Below are 17,681 nucleotides of genomic sequence, written 5' to 3'. Positions count from 1 at the left end.
CCAACCAGATGAACACTTTTGCCTGAGAACCAAGTATTTCCCAAAAGTTTTTTTTCCCATCCATAACCTTTTTGGAGATTGTCACCAGTTACACATCATGTTCGACCTGATTGCATGTCCTATGGATCATTGCTTTTGTAGGTGATTCTACGTCACGGCCCACAATATCCGAAAGCCCCACTTTTGAAGGTTTTAAGCCCATTATTTGTTGAGAATTTAAAATTGAGATTTCTCGTGAATAAAAATCACTTGAAAACATACCCATAATGTTGCACAAAATTCAATATATGGACAACTAATATAGAAAAAAAACCTTGAACCCCTAATAGACAGGTCAAAATTGCTCGAGTAGAGGAAAGTATGATGAAGAATGTTGGTGAGGAAATTTTCGAAAATTCAGACAGAGTTAATTTATTGGTGTAGAAATATTGCAACATCTTATAATGGCTATTATAAAACTTGGTTGAAGGAAATGAAAAATAGCAAATATTTCCGATATCAGGTATATCGAAACCGAACACTACACACATAGGCGTAGGTCCCGTAGGAAGCGGGGCTGCAGCCCCCCCCCCCCCCCCGAAACCAAATTTTTTCCCAAAAAAATAAATAGCAATGAATAGCTTAAAAATGATCTCCTTGGTAATTAAAATAAAGTTCTAAGCTTGGCCGACATTACTACTGTAAAAGAGAGTTTTGACATAAATGGATCTGTATGGTTTTTCTCCATCTACATAAGACATTTGGTTGTTTACATTAACATCCGGCGGTATACTGTGCAACTTTCACGGACAGTAAGGTACACGATGCCATGCAATGTAATGGCCGATGCCTGCTTATATGATATTGGCATCGATATGTTGAACGCGCGCTTCGCGCGCGAAAAATTTTGGCTTTTTTTCGGGCAAGTCGTTACAGCCCCAAATCCAATTGGGCTCCTACGCCTTTGACTACACACATAGACAGTTTTTGAGGCTGTTCATCGTGGAACATGCATTTCAATGCTCACTGATATGATGTTATATCTGTTATTTGCTTTACAAATTCGAACAGGCGTGTAGCGAGTTATGGCCAAGAGAGGGGCGAAGCCTGTAGGCAAACTATCTAAGCGAAGCGCCACCATGAGTTGGCGCGAAGCGTACAAGAAAATTTTTGGCCGAAAATGTCTCCCAGATCGCTGAAAATGACACGTCCCAGGCCTTGTAAGTTGCATCTAAGCATTGTCTATTTTGAATTTACTAGCAATGTCATAAAGAAAATTTGCTCGGGGGGGGGCGGTCGCCCCCTTCCCGACAGGCGTCATGTTCCCCGATGACTCGGTCGAGTTCAAGACCAACCACAGTTGGTTCCATATAGCACAATTGTACAATTGTTTAAGGCGTCCATACCTACACACGCGTTATGAAAGACCATATATAATATTTATATAGATACATTAGTGAGAGAGGAAAAATGGAAACGTCAAAAATGGAGTTGTCGGTGTAAGGGGTAGGGTGAGGCGCACACCCCCTCCGTAATCCTTGATCTGTCACTGGCTACCCTGTGTATATAATAGGGATCAGCGCTTTAACTATGACTGTTCCTCCGTTTCTCTTCCCGAGGTCTTGGCTATCTTCTACTCCCTCCTTTTCTCCTTTTTCTCTCTTTCTTCTTTTTCTTTTCCCTTCCTTTCTCTCCTCCTTTTCTTTTTTCCCTCCTTTTCCCTTTTTTCTTCTCTTTTTTTCTCTCCTCTTTTCCTTACCCGGGAGGCGCGCGCCCCCAACGCCCCCCCCTGGATACGCACCTGATATATATTTTCCAAAACATTGTTACTACAATCCAATCGTGCCATCGGCTTGTAATGGACTGGGCTGTACAATTCGGTCAGCTTGCGAGTCTACAAGTCTCCATGGCTTCTTTCGCGAGTTCCTGCTTGCGGGAAGATCACATATACATACATACATACATAATACATACCCGGAAGTTAGTGAAATTACATTTGAGCCACGAAACAGCTCGCTGCAGCGATCTGTTACCTATAGATTAGTTTTCCTAGCAATCACTTGGTTTATTTTTCCCCTATTTTCACATACCGTTCTGTATCCATAGAAGCGAGATCTGCGGTACATCGATCACCCATCGACTTAAATAGGTAAAATATCTGAATAAGAGTAGTGCACGCCGCCCCAGTTCAGGACTAGTCGGATTCAAGTAAAATTCAGGTACAAAAATCATAGACACATCACGTAGGCTTGTCAGTGGCCAACAAGCTTGGCATGTACAATACTTTCAATGCTTGTTTAGGGACTCTCAAGACCCTAGTTTTCATTGAGCCTAGGCTAGTTTAGGCTACTCACCTACAGGTATTATTCATACGTAGTCAATAATTGATGAAAGTAGTAAGCTTATCATTAACAATGTTTAGTGCTTAATTACAGCATACGCAGCAACTCTTGAATCTCACAGATTATGACAAGGATTCCCAATAATAAACAATATATTGTCGTTCCCAAGAAGCGTGAGTTTTGGGGTATTCTACAATTGCTATATATATATATATATTACTTTTTATTAGTTATTACTGGCTTAGGCCTATGTTTTCTAGACTGGAACAACCACATCTCATGTTTTTAATAAACTTACCCCAAGTTTAGTGCTATCCAAACAACAAAATATATGCAGTGCATTGCTTAGTGAAATTAGTGTCAAGCACATGGCTGATTAGGACCATGCAAATAGGCCTTTGTTTATCATTGGTAGCCGCCAAGCCATCACAAATATTCACAATAAATTAAGCATGGATAAAAAAGTTTTCATTGTGACAAAAGGAGCCCAACAATCTATCCCTGCAATCACAGGTCTATATGTCAACATTTCTACCTTAAAGGCATTGAAGACTCGCCCCAAACCGCGTGCCACCTCTGAAAAAGGAACCTGGTGTCTAACACTTCTGTTTACCTCATTCGAAACTAGGTCAGGTTACGGGCATCAGACGTGTCTTTGTGCGCAAGTCTTCATACCCTTTAATACTCATAAAATAATGGAAGGTCTTTCCTGAAAGTGGAATGTCAGCTTAGCATACATGTACTAAGCATCTTAGCCCATAATTTGCTGTTTATCAGCCAAACTGGGAAAAATCACACTTTTGCCTAAAAAGGCGGCGTACAACAATTCATTGCTCCACTAACTTACACACTAAATTTGTCACATTCCATTACTGCTACAGCATCTATATAGATATAGAAGTTTTCAATTGACACAACCTACCCACCTACAGTAGGATACTGTAGCTGATGGCTATCATAGCACATTAAGTTCTTGCCACCATGATGTTTAGATTTGGAGCTAGAAGATGCAACAGTGCTCCCAACCCATCTGCCAGCTCTCTCTGTCAGGCTCTGTGAACACTTGCTTTACCCCAACGTAGTTTATTTCTTCCTCTTCAACATCCAAGCATAACAACAATGATGACTAAACATAAGTCACTCCATTACTGTAGGTCAACGTAGGACTATTTTTGTAAATGACTTTTCAGGCAGACGTACAGTACATTAAGTGTGGTATGGTACAAGTACCTATATAAAGCTAGGCGGCCTAGGCCTTAATGTAAATTGTCATAAAGTCACCAAGTGCGTCAACATATAACCCCTTTGGTACATGCTTTCAACCTTTAATACAATGTGAAATGTATGAAATAAACATGCATTGTGTCTTTCTCAAGTGCTAAACTTGTGCATCTTGGACTGTATCAAACTTTGGCTACTAATTTAGCTGAGCCACCCCATGGTGAATTGATTGGACTTTTAATTAGCGTTTTTTTTTCCAAAATAAAGATCTTCAGTGCATCGTATGGAATAATGAATTACACATGTTGTGTCGTTCTGGTAAACTTTCTGAATATTTACCGTATCAACCTTGCTCGCTGTGAAGCCAGGTTTTTCCCTGTGTTACTTTTGAGTTGCAGGGTGTTCTAGCAATACTGCCAAGGCTCTAAGACTGAAAGGCCAGTTTGCCAGTAGGCCTGCTCGCTCTGTAGTCTGTAGGTAGCCTGCACAACTATAACATCAATGTTACAAATATTCACAATAGCCCATGGTTTATTTTTATATGATAAAAGTACTACGAACCTTGGCGAAATTGAAGAAAAAATGAAGTTTTAAAGCTTGACAATATTGACTGAATAATTGATATGATCAAAAGTATTGTCCTAGAGGCTTTCAATATTATTCACAGTCACTGTAGGGTGTATACTAAAAAACAGTATTAAATTTCTCAGTGCATGTGTATCACTTTTCTTTTACAATGCCATCGAAATGCCTGTTTGCGTGGCCATTATTTTCGGGCAACACCGATTGACTTTCAATTGTAAAACTAGTAACTTTTTGTCAGTGACCAAGCTCAATGGGAACTGTGTAAAAGGGTTTGCCTTTTTGATATGAAGAAGTAAAAGCCCTATGTGAAGTTCTTATGTGCTGTGAGGTGTTAACAAAATATGATGGGACATTTTCTCTTCGATTTGAAAACTTTCAGTGAAAACAATTAAACTTAACATTCAGGGGCGTAGCGAATGTTTTTTGTTGGGGGCTGTGGAGAATCTGATTTGCCGACGGATCTGGAAGTGGTGATTGAAATGGGGGAGGGGTCTAAGGGGAGGGGGTGTCCCCCTCCCCTTTTGAAAATTTTTAGTTTTAAAGGGCCTTAGATGCAATCTGGTGCATATTTTAAGTCAAATTTGATTTGCCGACGGATCTGGAAGTGGTGACTGAAATGGGGGAGGGGTCTAAGGGGAGGGGGTGTCCCCCTCCCCTTTTGAAAATTTTTAGTTTTAAAGGGCCTTAGATGCAATCTGGTGCATATTTTAAGTCAAATTTGATTTGCCGACGGATCTGGAAGTGGTGACTGAAATGGGGGAGGGGTGTAAGGGGAGGGGGTGTCCCCCTCCCCTTTTGAAAATTTTTAGTTTTAAAGGGCCTTAGATGCAATCTGGTGCATATTTTAAGTCAAATTTGATTTGCCGACGGATCTGGAAGTGGTGACTGAAATGGGGGAGGGGTCTAAGGGGAGGGGGTGTCCCCCTCCCCTTTGGAAAATCTTTAGTTTGAAACGTCCTTAGATGCAATCTGGTGCATATTTTAAGTCAAATTTGATTTGCCGACGGATCTGGAAGTGGTGACTGAAATGGGGGAGGGGTCTAAGGGTAGGGGGTCTACCCCTCCCCTTTGGAAAATTTTTAGTTTTGAAACGTCCTTAGATTCAATCTGGTGCATATTTTAAGTCAAATTTGATTTGCCGACGGATCTGGAAGTGGTGACTGAAATGGGGGAGGGGTCTAAGGGGAGGGGGTGTCCCCCTCCCCTTTGGAAAATCTTTAGTTTTGAAACGTCCTTAGATGCAATCTGGTGCATATTTTAAGTCAAATTTGATTTGCCGACGGATCTGGAAGTGGTGACTGAAATGGGGGAGGGGTCTAAGGGGAGGGGGTCTACCCCTCCCCTTTGGAAAATTTTTAGTTTTGAAACGTCCTTAGATTCAATCTGGTGCATATTTTAAGTCAAATTTGATTTGCCGATGGATCTGGAAGTGGTGACTGAAATGGGGGAGGGGTCTAAGGGGAGGGGGTGCCCCCTCCCCTTTGGAAAATCTTTAGTTTTGAAACGTCCTTAGATGCAATCTGGTGCATATTTTAAGTCAAATTTGATTTGCCGACGGATCTGGAAGTGGTGACTGAAATGGGGGAGGGGTCTAAGGGTAGGGGGTCTACCCCTCCCCTTTGGAAAATTTTTAGTTTTGAAACGTCCTTAGATGCAATCTGGTGCATATTTTAAGTCAAATTTGATTTGCCGACGGATCTGGAAGTGGTGACTGAAATGGGGGAGGGGTCTAAGGGTAGGGGGTCTACCCCTCCCCTTTGGAAAATTTTTAGTTTTGAAACGTCCTTAGATTCAATCTGGTGCATATTTTAAGTCAAATTTGGCACGGAAGAAGCTCCCGTTCTCCTTTTCTCTATTCAGCTTTCCTTCTTTCTTCCCCTTCCGCTCTCTTCACCTTTTCTCCTTTTGCCGACATACCCAAAATTTGCCGACAGCGACCAAATTATTGGGGGGTGTGACACCCCCCCACACCCCCCCCCCCCCCCGCTCGCTACGCCCCTGTTAACATTGCCATTTATACTCAGGAATGGGTTGAGTTAATGAAATGCATCTTATATTTTTAATTGAATTAATCTGATTAAGGTTCATTCATAAATATGTGGAACTCATGTGTTTATTCCTCCTCCAATATACACATTGTGGAGCATTGATATTATGACAGAGTAGGGTACAGTATAGGCTCAAGCAGACCACTGCTAAAAATTCTAAGTAAATTTATTTATACAAAAGCTGCACCGGTCCTGTCCACTTGTTATGAACTCAGAAATCCCCTGCTGTACTAACAGATAAACAGCTGTAAATTACTTCAATTTACTAACTTTTTAGCAACCATGGCGGTTACCAAATGAAATTGTGCATTTTGGTTATTTAAAAACCCTTGGGTTATTAATACAAAAGACTGTAATAGCTGTTATGAAGAATCAAACTCAACAGTTATACTGTTTGCCATTTTGGAAGATCTAACAACTTCATTGAAATTTGTTTGGGAATAACATAAAATTGCAGTAATGACTTTGTCTTTGTGGCATAATTAAGGGTTACGATCTGTATTGCACAAATCTGTCATATCCAATGAGTGTTCATAATAAATAGCAGAGTTTTATGTGGCTAAGATTCTTCAGTGAAAATTTAGAAAGTGTTCATGTTAACATTGAATTTTGAACAGTTAGTCAAATTGCAAAGACTAAAACGATGGCATAATAGTTTAAGCGGCCAAATATTTTGGCCAAATATCTGTTGAGTTTGCATAGACTTCCTACAGGCCCTAACCTAATGGAGCGTACTGTTCATATTGAAAACTACAGCACAGACAACATGATACTATCAACAGAAGAAAAATGGTAAACATTTGAAATACCTGTGTCTCCTTTATTTCTAGAATGGCCACGAACTACACGAAGACACCATACAAAGTACAGAAACTTGGAGGAACCAAGAAGTATGGAGTAATGGCAGGGACCTTTGAGGAACTGAAAGCTGAAGGTTGCAAACATTTGGAGCTACAATCTTATGAGGTTGGTTGAATAAGTTGCCTCATTGCAGAATGTACAATAGCATTGTAACCTGCATTGGTAGACAGCAGTAGTACCCTCAAATATGCTAGAAAGTTCAATAGTTTTCATTTCATGTGGAAACAACAAGCATATTCGGAGGGGGGGGGGGGGGGAGGGGATTTGGGGGGATTTTTCTAGTTGTCCCTGGAAAACAAGGTTTTACCTTTCATTTGTTGGAACAACAAGTTTGGTTGTTAGAAAGCGATGTAGCAAAATAGCAAAGTAAGACCATTACCAACATACCTCTTTAGCCGTTTAAACATCAAGAACATCGAAAACCACTCCAACTGGTCCCTAGAACAAATTGTAATACTTAAAATATAAAGTTATACTTATACCATTTCACAAGATACAAGTAATTTCAGAAGCACTAAATATCTGGCATGTAAAATATACTACGCAACCAACGCCGGTAGTCCTTTCTTCGTGTGCGCCCAATGTACATATGTATACACCAAATGGACACTGGAAAGGACTAATTACATAACACAAAATCACGAGGGTTCAACAAGCCAATCATGTTCAAACATGGACGAAGTAGCTGAAGCTGAACAATTTGCAGTATGGCCAAACATAGTCACACAAAATATTACGTAATAGTCGAGAGATGTAGAGGTTTGGTGAATAGAACACCGTACTTGGGCAAGTAAAACTTGCTATCAGGTGGATAAGGTGGACTATTTTTTTCTTATTTCAGTATCTCCAAATTAGTGAAGAAGCTGGTACCAATTTTTTCATTGTCCTTTTTGTGATATTTAGCTACAATTAGTGTTCAACCGATTATGCATAACAGAAAATACCGATTACCGATTATTTTTTTCATAATCGTACCGATTCCGATTCCGATTATTTGAAGATGAGAAAATATCCTGTTTATACGAAATCGGCAATAAAGTTTGACAGAAACAATTATTGTTGTGATTTTCCCCTGTTTCCTTTTGCTTCGTTGTTATACAAGGCTCTAAGGTATCATTTTGTATGTACCAAATTACCTCTGGAGTTTCTCGGAAAGAAAAAAAAAGTTTTTTTTTTTTTTTAAATTTCCAAAATACGGAGATATGACATCCTACCTAGTCAGCACTGTGCTAAGCGAATGGCCTAACCACCTCGACGTGAATGTCACCTGTTAATGGCTTGATATGGGCTAAGAATAGTTACTCAAAATATCCATCTCAAAAAGTATCTCAGACAAACCATCCATCTTCAATCTTTACCAAAGTGTAAATTTTAATGACATATTGCCTTCATTCCGACATAATTTTGTACTTATTTTCAGTATGATACCGTTTATGAACAAATAGAAATGTTACGAACTTGAAGTTAAACATACCTATACGTTACCTATATAACTCCATTCAGGTTCAATTAGAATGTGTAAGCTTAGGCCAATCAAACTGAAAAGCAAATTGTACCATCGTAACTTGTTTAAAATTACTCTAAAATGTAATACCAGATCGATGTAAAGAAATAATAACAACTAGAAACTACTCCAATATAAAATATAACATTCCCTCTATAAGACATATCACTTACATTACCTTCCAAACAAATGCCGATTTCCAGCAAATTGAAAGTTGTAAACTAAGCTACGCAATTTTTTTTTTTTTTTTGCAAACCGATGGTTAGGCTACATTTCCCATTGACTTAGTGTGGTTGTTAGGCTAACAACCACACTAGATTACGTTAGATTGCAGTTTCCGTGGATATTTTTAGTTTTTATTTGCGACACAACTAGAGCGAATAAACAGATGTCAAGTTTATATTTCCATGCAGTTGATTTAGTGTGAAGTAAGGCTACCATGTGGTCGGAGATTTGTGAGGATTTTAGGTTATTTTCGCTGGTACTGCAGGCCGTAATTTACCACGGGAAGTTCCCGGTGATTGTGCGCGACCCTCTCGCACTGCTTCAAATTTGATGCGGGATGTGAGAAAACTGTTTGCGCGATTCGCGATGCAACTGCAATTCCTAGCTAAAGCAAACGCATGTCACAATTAATTTTACACAGACACCTGATATAACGAGGGCGATTTTTTTATATTTCATTTTTCTTTTTCGCACTCGTAATTGTGCTTTAGGAGGGCTTTTTAGCACTTGCGAGGGCGAATCGTCCGTCGCCCCCGCTTATTTCCTACCCTGTCCAGCACATTCCTGAATTTGCGAAATTGCTATTGCTGCTATGCTTACTGTGCCAAGAAATATGAAAAAGTCAATAACCACGAGGGAAGCAAAATCGGCGACCCTGGCAGCCTAATTTGATGAAAGTATACACTGTGAAAGACGTATAGGGGGTGCCTTTTTTTTAATATTTCGTAGTAAAAGAACAAACCTAATTCATCAGTTGATATTTTCAACTTCCATATGTTTTTGAATAATGATATTTTCACCTTCCATATGTTTTTGAATAATCGGTATGACATAACTGGTATTCCACGTAATTTTTACCGATTCCAATTATTTACCGATTATGCAATATTCGTACCGATTCCGATTCCGATTAGGTTAATCGGTTGAACACTAGCTACAATGAAATCTGAACTTTATGTAAATGACTGGTCGTTGTCAAGACAACAGCCAAAGCTGAATTTGGTCATCTCAGATGACCGTTACATATTTGCTCGAATGTTACAGACATCCTTACCAGAGTGTCTCTTACTGAGGTATTTTACTGAATATATCTTTAAAACGCTTGAAACTGTCAACTTAAGCTTCGGGAATAATTTAAAAGATCAGAATAACTTCCCATCAGGTGGATTATATATGCCTACCACTACTGCTAGCTTTTTGTTTCATTTTAGTATGTCCAAGTTTTCAGTTTACCTATTCGGCTATTTAGCTACAATGAAATCTGAAATTGATGTAAAAAACTACAGTAGTCATCTTTCGAACAACCTCCAAAGCTGATTTTGGTCGCCTGAAACAGCACTTGTAAATTACTGTGCCTGACTAATAGCACTAATGCGGCCGGTTGTGATATTTGCATAATGGGTTATAAAATGTCTTCTCTCAACTTTTGGTTAAAAGATAAAGTGCCTGCAGATTATTTCATGCGTCCAAAAACATTAAGCCATGTTTCCATCTCCTTTTGATTCCTTGCTAGAGGCAAAATGAATCAAAGCAATGGTGATTGTTTTTGTGTACGTCTGTTTGTGTAACATCCTTGGCATGTTACCGATATGGTGGGTGAACTTCATACTTGGTATGTGGACATTTTAAGGTGTTGAAGATCCCTATTGTTTCCTGCTGAGTTCAAAAGAGAGGCCAATGTCTGGAAAGCTTATAAACAGTTGAGTGGATTGACTTCATGTTTGGTTTGGTATGTGTATGAACCAATTTGAGTAAGAAAAAACTGCTTGTTTCTGTAGAGGCAGAAGGTCAACAGAGGTCAAAAGTCTGAAAACCTTGTCAATTCTCAAATGTTAAATGGAAATCTTCATGTCGATTCAATTTATTGGTTACAAGACACCTTTGACTCTGCAGAGGTCAAAGTTCATTTGCAGTAACAGTGGTCAAATGTTAATGTTACATAACTTACCCAACCACAGAATTAGTGATAATTGTGGTCGGCTGATTGGTGCCCCATTATGTGTACTTCCTGCATATTGGCCAAATAAACACAGATTTAATACCTCTCGCCCCTCCCCCCCCCCCCATTTCAGAGGAAACATTCATCACTCAAAATATCTGCAAATCCTGGGAAAGTGCCAAAATGAAATTAGGAGAATTGGTATCCCCCTCAGATCATTGTTTAAACTTTCAGCACCATTTCATTGATGAATGGCTTTTCTATGTCACAAACTGTCCCCACGATTTGAAAGTTGCTTTTTTAAGTGGCTGAGAGGGTTTTGCTCTTCCATTAATGACTGCCACTTGTCAACAACTCTCAGAAGGATATCACATTTGCCAAGGGTCAAGTTGTGTCTGGAACTCTTTGCTGATGTTCTGGTGCTTAACTTAAATAGGACACATTTTCCTCAGTTGCTCTATCAATCAGGTCATTCCATACGATTTAAAAACTTATAAGGCAAGGAATCACTATTAGCCTTCTGTGTTTTCATTTATTTATTTATGTAGTTATGTAGTTATGTATTTTTATTTTTCCCAATAAAATTGCAACAGTTTTAACCAAACTTTGCAAGAGATGGAATTTTTTGAAGCTGGATGCATTGAACCAGACTGTAATTATGATGTAAAATTTAATAGCTCAATGTGATCATGACCTGAAATGTTGTTTAGTATGCTTAATGGGAACAATAGCCTATTTACATGTACAATCAATGAAGTTGTGAGTTATTCACAGTTTGAATGTCTTATTTCAGATTGAAGAAATCACCCTCGAGGGTGACAAAAAAGTTGACAGAGACAACTTTCAATCCTTAAACCCAAACACAGTACTGATCTTCAAGTTTAGATATGGTGAACGTAAGTGCAACGTAATGTTTTTTTTTTTTATATTGCTATATAGTAGCATGGCATTTTGTAACCGTGGTCAAATTAACATACACACACTGAACACTAGTAGCTGAGCTAAAGATATGAAACAAATGTCAATTAGTTAAACCCAGTCAGTTGCATCATTGTGCCTGGACATTCTGACTATTGACTTGCTAAATACCAGTGTTTCTTACTGTTTGCCAGCCGAAGAGAAGGCCCTCTGGATAAATGTTCTGCTAGTTGACATTACGAACTGGAACAGATGAGAAGTCAGTTAAGAAACATCAGTGAAAGAACCCACATGATTTAAGTGACAGTACCAAATTTAGGCCCTGTATAATCTGTACAGTATTACTGCAAATCGTCACTAATCATCATCCTACAGTAAAAGTAAATGGGAATACAGCCTGATTACAGTATGTTAATGTCCATGATGGTTATTATACAACCAATACAGTAGTAGTGAGTAACATCATCATCCTATAAGTAAATGGGAATTAGACCTGATTACAGTATGTTATGTCCATGGTGGTTATTATTCAACCAATATAGTAGCAGTGAAGTGACATCATCATCCTATAAGTAAATGGGAATTAGGCCTGATTACAGTATGTTATGTCCATGGTAGTTATTATACAACCAATGCAGTAGCAGTGAGTGACATCATCATCCTATAAGTAAATGGTAATTAGGCCTGATTACAGTATGTTATGTCCAAGGTGGTTATTATACAACCAATACAGTAGCAGTGAGTGACATCATCATCATATGGGAATTAAGCCTGATTACAGTATGTTATGTCAAGGTGGTCATTATACAACCAATGCAGTAGCAGTGAGTGACATCATCATCCTATAAGTAAATGGGAATTAGGCCTGATTACAGTATGTTATGTCCATGGTAGTTATTATACAACCAATACAGTAGCAGTGAGTGACATCATCATCCTATAAGTAAATGGAAATAAGGTCTGATTACAGTATGTTATGTCCAAGGTGGTCATTATTCAACCAATATAGTAGCAGTGAATTACATCATCATCCTATAAGTAAATGGGAATTAGGCCTGATTACAGTATGTTATGTCCATGGTAGTTATTATACAACCAATACATTAGCAGTGAGTGACATCATCATCCTATAAGTACAGTAAATGGGAATTAGGCCTGATTACAGTATGTTTATGTCCATGGTGGTTATTATACAACCAATACAGTAGCAGTGAGTGACATCATCATCCTATAAGTAAATGGGAATTAGGCCTGATTACAGTATGTTATGTCAAGGTGGTCATTATACAACCAATGCAGTAGCAGTGAGTGACATCATCATCCTATAAGTAAATGGTAATTAGGCCTGATTACAGTATGTTATGTCCAAGGTGGTTATTATACAACCAATACAGTAGCAGTGAGTGACATCATCATCATATGGGAATTAAGCCTGATTACAGTATGTTATGTCAAGGTGGTCATTATACAACCAATGCAGTAGCAGTGAGTGACATCATCATCCTATAAGTAAATGGGAATTAGGCCTGATTACAGTATGTTATGTCCATGGTAGTTATTATACAACCAATACAGTAGCAGTGAGTGACATCATCATCCTATAAGTAAATGGAAATAAGGTCTGATTACAGTATGTTATGTCCAAGGTGGTCATTATTCAACCAATATAGTAGCAGTGAATTACATCATCATCCTATAAGTAAATGGGAATTAGGCCTGATTACAGTATGTTATGTCCATGGTAGTTATTATACAACCAATACATTAGCAGTGAGTGACATCATCATCCTATAAGTACAGTAAATGGGAATTAGGCCTGATTACAGTATGTTTATGTCCATGGTGGTTATTATCCAACCAATACAGTAGCAGTGAGTGACATCATCATCCTATAAGTAAATGGGAATTAGGCCTGATTACAGTATGTTATGTCAAGGTGGTCATTATACAACCAATGCAGTAGCAGTGAGTGACATCATCATCCTATAAGTAAATGGGAATGAGGCCTGATTACAGTACAGGTATGTTTATGTCCAAGGTGGTTATTATTCAACCAATATAGTAGCAGTGAAGTGACATCATCATCCTATAAGTAAATGGAAATTAGGCCTGATTACAGTATGTTATGTCCATGGTACTGTAGTTATTATACAACCAATGCAGTAGCAGTGAGTGACATCATCATCCTATAAGTAAATGGGAATTAGGCCTGATTACAGTATGTTATGTCCATGGTAGTTATTATACAACCAATATATACATTAGCAGTGAGTGACATCATCATCCTATAAGTAAATGGAAATTAGGCCTGATTACAGTATGTTATGTCCCTGGTGGTTATTATACAACCAATACAGTAGCAGTGAGTGACATCATCATCATATGGGAATTAAGCCTGATTACAGTATGTTATGTCCCTGGTGGTTATTATACAACCAATGCAGTAGCAGTGAGTGACATCATCATCCTATAAGTAAATGGGAATGAGGCCTGATTACAGTACAGGTATGTTTATGTCCAAGGTGGTTATGATACAACAAATACAGTAGCAGTGAGTGACATCATCATCCTATAAGTAAATGGAAATTAGGTCTGATTACAGTATGTTATGTCCAAGGTGGTCATTATTCAACCAATATAGTAGCACTGAAGTGACATCATCATCCTATAAGTAAATGGGAATGAGGCCTGATTACAGTACAGGTATGTTTATTTCCAAGGTGGTCATTATACAACTTATGCAGTAGCAGTGAGTGACATCATCCTTTAAGTAGGTTTGATTTAGGCCTGATTACAGTATGTTATGTCCAAGGTGGTCATTATACAACCAATGCAGTAGCAGTGAGTGACATCATCATCCTATAAGTAAATGGAAATTAGGCCTGATTACAGTATGTTATGTCCAAGGTGGTTATTATACAACAAATACAGTAGCAGTGAGTGACATCATCATCCTATAAGTAAATGGAAATTAAGCCTGATTACAGTACAGGTATGTTTATGTCCCTGGTGGTTACTATTCAACCAATATAGTAGCAGTGAAGTGACATCATCATCCTATAAGTAAATGGAAATTAGGCCTGATTACAGTATGTTATGTCCATGGTAGTTATTATACAACCAATGCAGTAGCAGTGAGTGACATCATCCTTTAAGTAGGTGGGATTTAGGCCTGATTACAGTATGTTATGTCCAAGGTGGTCATTATACAACCAATGCAGTAGCAGTGAGTGACATCATCCTATAAGTAAATGGAAATTAGGCCTGATTACAGTATGTTTATGTCCAAGGTGGTCATTATACAACCAATGCAGTAGCAGTGAGTGACATCATCCTTTAAGTAGGTGGGATTTAGGCCTGATTACAGTATGTTATGTCCAAGGTGGTCATTATACAACCAATGCAGTAGCAGTGAGTGACATCATCATCCTATAAGTAAATGGAAATTAGGCCTGATTACAGTATGTTTATGTCCAAGGTGGTCATTATACAACCAATGCAGTAGCACTGAAGTGACATCATCATCCTATAAGTAAATGGGAATGAGGCCTGATTACAGTACAGGTATGTTTATTTCCAAGGTGGTCATTATACAACTTATGCAGTAGCAGTGAGTGACATCATCCTTTAAGTAGGTGGGATTTAGGCCTGATTACAGTATGTTATGTCCAAGGTGGTCATTATACAACCAATGCAGTAGCAGTGAGTGACATCATCATCCTATAAGTAAATGGAAATTAGGCCTGATTACAGTATGTTATGTCCAAGGTGGTTATTATACAACAAATACAGTAGCAGTGAGTGACATCATCATCCTATAAGTAAATGGAAATTAAGCCTGATTACAGTACAGGTATGTTTATGTCCCTGGTGGTTACTATTCAACCAATATAGTAGCAGTGAAGTGACATCATCATCCTATAAGTAAATGGAAATTAGGCCTGATTACAGTATGTTATGTCCATGGTAGTTATTATACAACCAATGCAGTAGCAGTGAGTGACATCATCCTTTAAGTAGGTGGGATTTAGGCCTGATTACAGTATGTTATGTCCAAGGTGGTCATTATACAACCAATGCAGTAGCAGTGAGTGACATCATCATCCTATAAGTAAATGGAAATTAGGCCTGATTACAGTATGTTATGTCCAAGGTGGTTATTATACAACCAATACAGTAGCAGTGAGTGACATCATCATCCTATAAGTAAATGGGAATGAGGCCTGATTACAGTATGTTATGTCCATGGTAGTTATTATACAACCAATACAGTAGCAGTGAGTGACATCATCATCCTATAAGTAAATGGGAATTAGACCTGATTACAGTATGTTATGTTCATGGTGGTTATTATACAACCAATACAGTAGCAGTGAGTGACATCATCATCCTATAAGTACAGTAAATGGGAATTAGGCCTGATTACAGTATGTTATGTCCATGGTGGTTATTATACAACCAATACAGTAGCAGTGAGTGACATCATCATCCTATAAGTACAGTAAATGGGAATTAGGCCTGATTACAGTATGTTATGTCCATGGTAGTTATTATACAACCAATACAGTAGCAGTGAGTGACATCATCATCCTATAAGTAAATGGGAATGAGGCCTGATTACAGTATGTTATGTCCATGGTAGTTATTATACAACCAATACAGTAGCAGTGAGTGACATCATCATCCTATAAGTAAATGGGAATTAGGCCTGATTACAGTATGTTATGTTCATGGTAGTTATTATACAACCAATACAGTAGCAGTGAGTGACATCATCATCCTATAAGTAAATGGTAATTAGGCCTGATTACAGTATGTTATGTCCAAGGTGGTTATTATTCAACCAATATACAGTAGTAGCAGTGAAGTGACATCATCCTATAAGTAAATGGGAATTAGGCCTGATTACAGTATGTAATGTCCATGGTGGTTATTATACAACCAATACAGTAGCAGTGAGTGACATCATCATCCTACAGTATAAGTAAATGGAAATTAGGTCTGATTACTGTATGTTTATGTCCATGATAGTTATTATACAACCAATACAGTAGCAGTGAGTGACATCATCATCCTATAAGTAAATGGGAATTAGGTCTGATTACAGTATGTTATGTCCAAGGTGGTCATTATACAACCAATACAGTAGCAGTGAGTGACATCATCATCCTATAAGTAAATGGGAATTAGGCCTGATTACAGTATGTTATGTCCATGGTAGTTATTATACAACCAATACAGTAGCAGTGAGTGACATCATCATCCTATAAGTAAATGGGAATTAGGCCTGATTACAGTATGTTATGTCCAAGGTGGTCATTATTCAACCAATACAGTAGCTGTGAGTGACATCATCATCCTATAAGTAAATGGGAATTAGGCCTGATTACATTATGTTCTGTCCATGGTACAGTAGTTATGATACAACCAATACAGAAGCAGTGAGTGACATCATTATCCTATAAGTAAATGGGAATTAGGCCTCATTACAGTATGTTTATGTCCATGGTGGTTATTATACAACCAATACAGTAGCAGTGAGTGACATCATTATCATATATAAGTAGGAGGTTGTTAGTTTTACAGTTTTGTAAACGTTAAATTCAGATTGCATTGTACTTTAAACTTACAGTAATACTGCAAAATAGATGAAATGACAAATTGTCATCATTCTCTTATCACTTTGCAAAACCTGTACATCACTAATACCATATAAACAGTGGTCATTCATTTCTTTGAGCAACCACAGGTTAATTAAGACTTGGTTTTCCACAGAAAAATCCTTAAAAGTTTACCCTGGACATTTTGATCATTTTTTTTCTATGTCAACTTGTAAAGGTTAAGTTACATTGAATCAATCCAAAGTACATTACTTTAAGTAACTTCTGTTAGCATAATTGTGGTGAAATATTGGTTAGGGGGGAGTTAGACTTGAGTCAAAGTTTTCTTGGCTTGTGACTTGACTTGCCTTTGCAATGATTTGTGAGCTGACCTGACTTGAGTTTATCGGACTTGTTGACATCACACGATACCAATTTTTTACAAAATTTGAAAGAAAC

The 17,681-nt window shown here is 38.1% G+C and overlaps 1 protein-coding gene across 2 annotated transcripts in view; it reads left to right on the top strand.

Annotated features, from left to right (window-relative positions):
* The first annotated feature begins 1,839 nt into the window (after positions 1 to 1,839).
* LOC139976030 (DNA fragmentation factor subunit beta-like) overlaps positions 1,840 to 17,681 on the top strand; it is a 22,961-nt gene continuing 7,119 nt past the window's right edge. Inside the window, exons 1-3 of one of the 2 annotated variants that reach the window (XM_071984417.1) lie at positions 1,840 to 2,128; positions 7,006 to 7,141; positions 11,498 to 11,600. In XM_071984417.1, coding sequence (XP_071840518.1) covers positions 7,007 to 7,141; positions 11,498 to 11,600 — 238 coding nt within the window. In that variant the 5' untranslated portion in view covers positions 1,840 to 2,128; position 7,006. Of the gene's footprint in view, positions 2,199 to 7,005; positions 7,142 to 11,497; positions 11,601 to 17,681 lie in introns of both variants that reach the window. The other variant, XM_071984416.1, reaches the window with a different exon arrangement.

This window comes from Apostichopus japonicus, chromosome 11 (genome assembly GCF_037975245.1).
Source record: "Apostichopus japonicus isolate 1M-3 chromosome 11, ASM3797524v1, whole genome shotgun sequence".
NCBI classification, from domain to species: domain Eukaryota; kingdom Metazoa; phylum Echinodermata; class Holothuroidea; order Aspidochirotida; family Stichopodidae; genus Apostichopus; species Apostichopus japonicus.
Note: the sequence above shows the minus strand (reverse complement) of the source record. Positions and strands in the feature narration are given on the sequence as shown.